The 10,342-nt window shown below is 36.7% G+C and overlaps 1 protein-coding gene across 1 annotated transcript; it reads right to left on the reverse strand.

Annotated features, from left to right (window-relative positions):
* Nucleotides 1-5,287: 5,287 nt before the first annotated feature.
* On the reverse strand, nucleotides 5,288-9,288 carry kcnmb3 (potassium calcium-activated channel subfamily M regulatory beta subunit 3). Its single transcript, XM_028473083.1, has 4 exons — nucleotides 9,203-9,288; nucleotides 7,454-7,660; nucleotides 6,480-6,654; nucleotides 5,288-5,638 (listed from the first exon to the last, which is right to left on the reverse strand). Exons 1-4 carry the CDS (start codon nucleotides 9,286-9,288, stop codon nucleotides 5,288-5,290), a joined length of 819 nt encoding a protein of 272 aa, XP_028328884.1.
* Nucleotides 9,289-10,342: the final 1,054 nt, after the last annotated feature.

Genomic DNA, 10,342 nt, shown 5'->3' on the forward strand with positions numbered 1-10,342 from the left:
AAAAAAAGAGTTTTTATTAATCGAGTACTGTATGTAGTAAACTTTAATCACAGGGGGTGGGGCCACAAGCATGTGATTGTATCTGATCTGAGGGTCACATGATCAACATCAGTGTCAGCATTTAGTATAACGACCAATCAGAGCATCAACACAGGAAACAACAGAGTTGTTTTGTGCATTTAATGGAGACCGTTTGTATATTTTGCTGTCATTATAATGTATTTCTGTTGTGTGTGTGTTTCTGTAGTCAGTTTGTCTGTTTTTTGGATTCAATTTGTGTATTTTTACATTTTATTTGGTATATTTTCTGTCATTTTGTGTTTTTGTTGTCATTTTATTGGTCATTATTAGTATTTTTGCTGTTTTGTGTGTTTTTGTAGTTGGTTTGTGTGATTTTGGGAAGTAATTTAGTTTTTGTTTACTATATTTTTTTATGTCATTTTGTGTATTTATGTTTTGTGCATTTTTTGAGCTGATTTGTATGTTTTGTTTTTCGGTTGTTTTGTGTATTTTTGGGTGTATTTTGCAGTCCTAATGTATTTTTGTTGTTTTGTTATATACGTGCAGGTAATTTTTGGTGTAGTTGATTTGTGTGATTTTTGGGGAGTAATTTTGTTTTTGTTTTTCCATATTTTTCTGTCATTTTGTGTATTTATGTTTTGTGCATTTTTGAAGCCGTTTGTACATTAGTTCTATTTTTGACGTTTTTTTGTGTATTTTGCAGTCATAATGTATTTTTTGTTGTTTAATTCAACTTTATTTATATAGCGCAAAATGTTTTGTTAAATTCTTTGGTAATTTTTGGTGTAGTTATGTTTTGTGTATTTTTGAAGTTGATTTGTGTGATTTTGTTTGGAGTCATTGTGCGTATTTATGTTTGTGTATTTTTGCAGTGGTTTTGTGCATTTATCTGTGTTTAGGAAGTCATTTGTGTTTTTATTGCCAATGTATGTGTTTTGAATCATATTATATGTTTTTGTTTGTTTTTTGTACAAGTTGTAACTTTAATGTATTTTTTGTTGTATTGTGTGATTTTTGTATCGGTATGATTTGGGGAGTTTGCTTTCGTTGTCATTTTATGCATTTTTGGAGCCATTTTTTGTGTTTTTGTGTGAGACGCTGCAGTTGTTCTTCACTGTTTCTTTCAGCATCTACAGGACAGATCATCAGCCCTGGAGCTTCTCATCATCAGACATTATTCTGCTGTGGATCCTGACGACTACACCTGCATGTTCAACAAGGTAGAGACACATTTCACACTGAAATATTCACAGCGTGCAGCAGTATTTCATGCCTGGATGGAGCACAATGAGATACAACAGAATCAGTTTAAACTGCATGAGGGTTTTTGGTTAAAGGAACACAAAGTGGTCGTGTATTCATACTGTTTTCTTTTGAAGAAAATCATTTCCTGCATTTATACTTTTTGTATTTTGCTCTGTTTTCTCGTAATGAGGAAGCATCTGAAATTCATATTGGTTTCTTGCTTCGTTTTCTCGAGAGAACAAGAATTTCTGGATTTCAAGCCTCCTTTTTGGATTCATTGTCTCGTGATAATGATATTTTTGCTAATCATACTGTATGATTCATAATAATATACTAATCTTACTTTTTTGCTCCATTTTCTTAGAATAACGAGATACTTTCTGGCTTTCATACTTCTTAAAGCTTTTTTTCTCATGAAAATGATAATTTCTAGCTTTCATACCTCTTTTTTGGCTTTGTTTTCACCTGATAATGAAATATTTCTGCTCAATTTTCCCATTGTAAATCAGTAACATATACTGTATATATTTATATATATATATATTATAAAATATTGCTCAGTTTTTTTCGTGATGACGAGATAAATTCTGGCATTCACACTTACTTCTTGCCCCCATTTTCTTACTTTTTTGTTTTGTTTTCTCGTGATAAGGAGATCTTTCGCATTTGTACATATTTGTTCTATTTGTGCTCATGGTAATGAGGATTTCTGGCATTCACACTTCTTTTTTGCCCCATTTTTTCTTGTTATAATGAAAAATTCTTATCTTGTAATTTGTTTTGTTTTCTCATTCGTAATTTTTTGTCGTTTCATTTGTGGGTTTTTTTCTCGTGATGAGATCATTTTCTGTAACCTTGCCCACAAGATGGATTCTCCTGGTCTTCACAAACACCAGAACCGTCTTGTGCTGCTCCAGCCCTCACCCTTCGAAACCGAACCTTTTTAGGGCGGGATATCCGGGTGTGATGAAGGAAGAAGCGTCGAAGCAAAACTGGTGCATGCGCAGTTGCAGGGAGAGGAACTAGCTGGGCAAGCGTTATTAGCATAGCTCCGAAGCACTTTGTGCATGTTTGCACGGTAAAGACGTATGTTTTCACCAGCGCAGTCTTGTTATCATGGTGGACAGGCGCTTCGCCCAATCAGCTTCAAGCATTCTGTTCATGTTCCTCCCTGGTTCTGAAAGGATTTGCCAGACACGGACCCAGGTTGATGTGGAGAACTGGAGTCAGAGGGAGGGGCTACACATCATTTTCTGACCTTCACGCTAACAAACAAACACAAAAAGTGGCTCAACAGCAGCTAAGTTTTCCCTGAGTGCTGCCTGCAGGCTGTGAGCTCTGAGGAGAAGCGAATGATGGAGTCACTGACGTGCTTTACCTTCATCCTGATGTTCTTTCTGATGAGAATCATCTCCTTTACCCTGTACGATCTCAGATGTAAATCACAAAAAAAAAAAATAAACCAGCTGCTTTGGATCTGACGGGGTTTTCTCGTCACTTTGGGGCATTTTAAAAAAACTTAAAAAAAAACTGCCTCAGACTTTTGCTTGAAACACAAAGTTGGATGAAAAACAGCAACTTTTTCCCGAGGCTGTTTTAACTTTTGTCAGTTTCTGACTTTAATTAGCTCGTTAATACTGAAACTGTTTCACACTTATCGTCCCAGACGCCTGAAAATGTTCAACGCCTCATAGTTTCACCACCACACACACACACACACACACAGGGATGTGTGTGAAACTTTACTATGAGAGAATGTTTGTCTCAGAAACAGTTTCTTTAAGAATAGTGTGTGATGGTGAGAATATTTCTGTCCAGCTGTGCTGTGCTGGATTCATCATGTGATCATCTTTGGCCCTGGGAGCATTCTGCTGACAGCAGCAAAAAAAAACAAAAAAAAAACACGGCCTCAATTAATTACCCATAAACTGTGGACACAAGCTTCCTGTGAGAGAGAGAGAGGGAGAGAGAGGGAGGGAGGGTTTGTGCATAAGGATAATGATCCACTGCAGGGAGGTGTTAGCTGCCCTAAAGAAGCCCGTCATTAAAAGTACATGGAGGGTCCACCAGAAACAGAAAAGTGCAACACATGCAGGAAGAGACTCTTAAAGAAGATGTTTGCAGAAAAAAGTCATGGGAAAAATCCACTGCACCAAGTCTTTGTGTGCGTGTAAAGCATCAGTAAAATATCTTCATTTCAGCTGTGAACATCAAAATATTCCATTAAAACAGTGGTTCTCAATCTTTTGAGCTCCAGCGACCCCCAAAATAAAGGTGTCAGAGATTGACACAATAGTATGTAGTCATTTAAAAGATGCAAATCCTTGTTTCATCAAAAAAATTGGGATTTTTTTTTTTACCACAGAAATTTCTTAAAAGTTGCAAATTAGAGTTGGCAAAAACGGACTGAAAAAGTGTTAAAAAGGGTTCAAAGTGTCAATAATGGGACAATTAGTTTAAACTGGCAAATAGTGGGCATGATAAATCATAAATGTGTTTAAATTGGCAAAAATAAGCATGAATTATGGTGAAAAGAGGTTAAAAGTGACAATAATGAGTCAACATATCCCGTGGAAAGGATTTATAAGTCCTGAAAATGTCTCGAAGGTGGAAAAAATGTCCAGTGAAGACATTGAAAATTGATGGAGAAGTGGCAAAAATGAGAGTAATGGAGTAAAAATGCATTAAAAGGAGCAAAAATAGGGCAAGAAAAAAAAAAGAAATATGGCAAGTTTGGTGTAGTTGCAGAAAAATTGGCTCAAATTGTTTATCTATTTATTTTTAAATAGTCTTAGTTTCTTGAAAGCGTCTGGTGACCCCCTCCCAGTGTCTCGTGACCTTAATTGGGTTCCTGACCAAGGGTTGAGAATCCCTGCATTGAAATGCAGTCAGTTGTTAAAGATCTTAAGTAAATGTTTTATCACATTCTGTGTGAGAGGATTTTCTGCTTGATGCTGCTTTTTTTTTTTAAAAAATCACTAAAAGAAAACCTTTGTTTGCATCAAAGTTTTTTATTTTTTTTTTTATTTTTTAAAAAAGACATTTTTATCGCAGCAGGGCCAATCACGTGATCGCATCTGAGGGTCACATGATCAACATTCATGTCAGCATTAGACTAACGACTAGTCAGAGCATTAACACAGGAAACAACAAAGGAACTCATTTTGGATAAATGTGTTGTTATTATTTCTGTCTTTTTTTTTGTATTTGGTATTTTAGTATTCGGTATTTTCCTTTTATTTTGGTTTTGTGTGTGTTTTGCATATTTTCCTCTTTTGTGTGTATTTGTCATCTTGTGTGTTTTTGTAATTTTTGATGTAATTTTGATTTTATGTACATTTTGTGTTTTCTGTCATTGTGTGTTTTTGTATTCCTTTTGTGTGTTTTTGATGGTTTTTTTGTATATCTTTTTTGTGTATATTGGTAGTCATCTTAAATGTTTTTGTGTAATTATATGTATTTTTGATTTTATGTACTGTACATATTGTGTCTTTTTGTGTGGTTTCTTTGAAGTAACTCTGTGTATTTGTTGTTTTGTATATATATATATATATATATATATATATATATATATATATGATTTTGGGGTAATTTTATGTACTTTTTATGTGTATTCCTGATGTCTGTTTTGGTTGTTTCTCATATTCTTTCTGTATTATTCTTTTTTGTATTTATTTTTGTTGTTAACTTGTGCATTTTTATGTGAATCTTTGTGTTTTTGTTTTTTCTGTCGCTGAGCGTGTTTATCATTATTTTTGAGTCATCTTGTTTTGTATCTTTTTCTTTAATTATTGTACGTATTTGTACTTGCTTGTGTGTTTTCTGAGTAATTTTATGAACTTTTAATGTTTTTTGTTGTTGTGTATTTCTGCTCTTTTTTGTGTATTGTTCTGTCATTGTGTAATCCTTTATGAAATGAAACTGACATGATGAATAATAATAATGTGATCTTTAATTATTATAAAGTTTTAAAGCATTTTATGGAAACTGGAGAACAAAGTGAAGGAGGAGCTAAGGTGTATCAGGACCGTAGACTGGACCTCCTCATGAGTCTGTAGACTTTAGTCTGAGCGTGACGTTCTCCTGCTGCTTCACTGCTGACCTCAGCACACACGTGTGCTAAACACTGTGTGAGCTTGACCAGGCCCACCAGCAGAGCCCCGCCCCCCAACATCAGACAGGGCCACAGCAGGGCCAGCAGAGCTTTGCTCAGAGTGAACTTCCTGTTCAGGATCACATGGTTAGGATGTCTGGAGGGGTCTGAGAGACACCAGGAGCTGATGCCCACATGCTGGTCCAGGCTGATCTTCACCTTCATCACTTCCTCTTCCACACTCTTCCTCTCCATGTGACACTTTGGGATGTAGAAGCACTGGAAAAGAAGAGGCTGGGATGATAACCTGACACATACGTTAGCCTTTCCTCTGCAGCCAATATCTGCTGCTCTATTAGGCAATTAGAGCAACGCAACTTTTCCATCAGCTCAGCTGCTTCACTCGTCAATAGTTGCTTTATTTATTTCTTCCTCTCATGCTTTGGTACGTGTTTCCACTGGTGAAGATCCAAAGACTTAATGATGAACGACGATATTTAACTAATGACCATTTTAAAGAAGAATGTCCTGATTTAACATAAACTCAGAGATAAGCAACTTTTATCACAGCAATGGCCACAAAACATGTGATTGTATCTGATGTGACGGTCACATGATCAACTTTCACATCAGCATTAGAGTAATGACCAATCAGAGCATTAGCACTGGAAACAACAAAGGAACTGTGTGTTTGTCATTTTGTGTATTGTTAGTTTCAGTGTAATTTGGAATCATTTTCTGTATTTTTATTGTAGTTGTCTGTGTTTGTACAGTAGTTTTGTGTATTGTTGTTTTCTGTGTTATTTGTGGTCATTTTTTTATTTTTATTTCTATTGGTTTTGTTTTATTTGTGTTTGGAGTCATTTTGTGTATTTTTACTATTGTTTTCTGTGTGTTTGTTTAGTAAGGTTGTGTATTGTTGTTTACTATTTTATTTGGAATATTTTTTTTGTATTTTTAGGGTCCAGAATGACTCTATTGTAATTATTGTTGTTTTTGTGTGTATTCATTGTGTGTATTTTTATGTTTGTGTTCAGTTTTATTCAGTCATTGTGTATCTACTTTGGAATTTAGCACACGCACACTGGGGGCCCCCTGTGGCCCTTATGTGTTCTCTCACCTCTGTGTGCAGCAGCACAGGTTCTTCATCCAGGTGAAGGAAAGCCTCCTGATTGGTGGAGCTGAGGTTGACCCTGGCTCTGAGGCAGGGGACCTCACTGACCCCCCTACAGTCCACCCACTCATCAGGGACCAGGGTCTGCAGGAGCACACAGTCAGCATGCTCCTCCCACTTACTGCACACACACACACACACACACACACACACACACACACACACACACACACACACACACTCACACACTTAGCTTTTCTCGCATTTAGCTAATTGTTCTTTAATTTGAGACAAATTTATGTAAAACAGCATGCGTTCTTTATGATTGTTAAAAATGTGTAAACATGAAAAATACATCTACAGTGTAAATCTAAATGTTAAATTTAAATGTTAAATCAGTCGCCACGTGTAAAGCTAAATGTTTAGAAATTATACACCCCACCCTCCAAAGTCTCCGATCCCACAATGTCACTTTCACTGTGCCGCAGTCGGTGATGTGGGTGGGGCCTCGTGATCGACAGGCATCGATAGATGTAACATTTAGATTTAGATTGAACATTTACATATAGATGTAACATTTAGATTTAGATATACATTTACCATTTAGTTTAACGTTTTGATTTAGATTGAACATTTTCGATTGAACATTTACATAAAGATGTAACATTTAGATTTAGATATAAATATAACAGTTAGATTCAACAATTTATTTAGATTGAAATTTTAGATTGAACATTTACATAAAGATGCAACATTTAGATATAAATGTAACAGTTAAATTAACATTTTGATTTAGATTGAACATTTACATTGATTTTTGAGATATAGAACATGCTATTTTACATTAATTTTGTCTCAAATAAAAAAAAAAGAGCTAAATGTGAGGAAAGTGAGATAAATGCTCAAAATATGTCGACTATGAAACAGTTTTTTACATTCATCACCCCTTACATCTCATCTCTTCTCAGGTGTTTCTCTACCTGTTGACGAAGGGTTTGACGGTAGTGATTCCCACCACAAAGAACATGAGCACAGAGAACGCCATCATGAAGAACCCCAGCAGCACAGCTTTCTCCTCCCCTACACTGGACTCTGGAACCTGGGAACGGGCCCCGGGGCCTCCACGGCCCTCTGAGGCCCCCCGGATCCAGTCCTGGTCCTGAGGTAAGGCCGCATCCAGGATCTCTCTTTGTGATGCGCACGCACACACACACACACACACACACACACACACACCGGCTTCTTTACAAATATTTAACATTAATGTGAGGTTTGATTTTCAACATAAATCCCCCAAAGTAACACACACAAAACACACTAAAGTAAAGCTACACACACAAAAAAACCTCAAAAACCCGAAAAACACATTAAAGGGCAACAAAACTGCCGAAAAATACACTAAATAACCTCAAAAACACACATTACAGAAAAACACGACAAATGACTTCAAAAACATAAAATTCCTCAAAATGACTTTAATAAACACACAAACTTACAGAAAAACAGAAGAAAGGAGAACAAAAATGCACAAAACTACAGAAAAATATGCAAAATGACCTAAAACTTACATGAAGGCACACAAAATTTGCTTAAAAACACAAAACACTGCTGCAAATATACACAAAAGCTGAATTTCAACAACACACACAAGAACAACAAAAATATACACGACTCCAAACACACAGTTAGAAACACGTTTTCCTGTACAATGAAATTACTACCTTGCTTATGAACTAAGATATAATACAATGAAATTACTACCTTGAACTAAGATATAATAATGTGTTTATACAAGTTAAATCTAACAGTGGAAAATACAACACTGCCAATAGAACTAACAACAGCAGGATGAACCTTCATGTAGAGACAAAACAAGCTGCAAACTTGTGTGTCCAAAAGAGACATTCCCGAGTGGTGACATTATGGATGAAAAGGGAAAAAACCTTTCAAACACCTTCGAAAGAGGAACTATTCTTGAACTGGAGGAATGCTAACAACGTCTGGCAGGGAACAAGGCCAACACGAACAACGATAGAGAGGAGGAGGAATAAAAACAAGACAACACTGACAACAGATGAAAATACACAAAAAAGGACTGTTCAGAACAACTCAAGAATGTTTGACCAGAGAGACATGTAAACCCATGTAAATTTGTGATGGTAAAACAGGGGACGGGACCCAGATAAGAAAACTGCTTCTCTCGTCTCCTTTTTCGGCATGTACAAAAAAAAAAAAAAAAAAAAAAAGTGAATGTAACCATGTCGGAAATAAACTGAATAAATAAAATAAATAAATGACAAAATTACATAAAATTAGAGAAAAATACACTAAATGACCACCAAAATAAACAAAACGGAATAATACATGTAACAACAATAGAATCACATAAAATGAGAGAAAAACAACATAATGTTGCACAATAAAAAATAAATAAAAGAAAACAAAGAAAAATGTCACATGACTTTTATTGACACTAATTATTTTGTATTTGAATTGTTGGGTGTGAGTGAAAACATCCATCCATCCATCCATCCAACCAACCAACCAACCAACCAACCAACCAACCGTTCATCCATCCAAACCATCCATCCTTCCTTCCATCAAAACTCTCCACCCACTCATTCACTCAAAACACCATCCATCCATCCATCCATCCATCCATCCATCCATCCATCCATCCATCCATCCATCCATCCATCCACCCACCCACCCAAACCATCCATCCTTACCGTGTCTGTCTCCTTCGTGCTCCACGCAGGTTGATGCTGATGGGAATGCTGAACGAGCGACCTGAAGAGGCCTTGTTTAGGAACATGCCTCCTACTTTAAGTCCAGTCCAGTCTACCCAGTTTACCCAGTGTGATGATCACTGACAGTTACTCATCTCTCACCTCCAGCATCCTCCAGTTTAAAGCACAGACTGGCTGAATGAACTGGGAGGTGTATTTACCCACTGGGGAGTTTCCTGTTGTTTACCAAAGGTGTGCATCATCCCTCCTGTGGGTTTCTATGGCAACCAGACACACCAGGTAAGGCAGGTATGATGCTAATGGGAACTCAGTAGAAAGCTAAGCAGCAGCAGCAGCAACTGGACCAGTTGCATCTTTAGTATTATTTACTTTATTGGAATATTATCAAGGATAGGAAAACATAAGTTTTTTTTAGATATTATAAGAATTCAATTCAACTTATTTATTTAGCGCAAATTACAACAAAGTCGTCTCGAAGCGCTGAACAAAATATAGAGTCCATAGTAAGAAAGAAGAACCCAACAAGATCCACATGAACAAGCATTTAGCGACAGTGGGAATAAAAAACTTCCTCTTTTTTATCAGAAGAAAATCTCCAGTGGAACCAGGTTCAGAGGTGGTAGACATCCACTTTGACTGTTGGGGTTAGTGAACAGAAGGGCAAACAGAATAGGATAGAAGGACAATCCATCCGAGTGTCCCAGACTAGTTGAGCCATGAAGCATTCATCAGGAACCACCAGCTCCAGCATCAAGACACCTGAAACAGAAAAGAGAGCCCTCGGAAGGCGAGGAGAAGACACAGACTGCAGGAAAAACATAATACACTAAGATGCACTCGTTCCTAGTCGTTTGGTTAACATTAAACGTCTTGCAGCATCCTCTATACTCTGAAATGCTACCACTACAGACGAGGTCACATGTATTGATATATGGGGTGGACATCAGTGTGAAGCAGTGTGAGCAGTATGATGGGTTATGCAACGAGGAACAGAAGTGGGGGGTTGTATACAAGCCAGCAGAACTGTGTCTGACTGGACATCATCCCATTGTATCTCATTAGAGCTACTGTATGTGTAGATAGTGGTTTGTGTTTGAATATAATGTTGGTGTTCGACTA

The sequence above is a fragment of the Gouania willdenowi genome, chromosome 17 (genome assembly GCF_900634775.1).
Source record: "Gouania willdenowi chromosome 17, fGouWil2.1, whole genome shotgun sequence".
Classification (NCBI taxonomy): Eukaryota; Metazoa; Chordata; class Actinopteri; order Blenniiformes; family Gobiesocidae; genus Gouania; species Gouania willdenowi.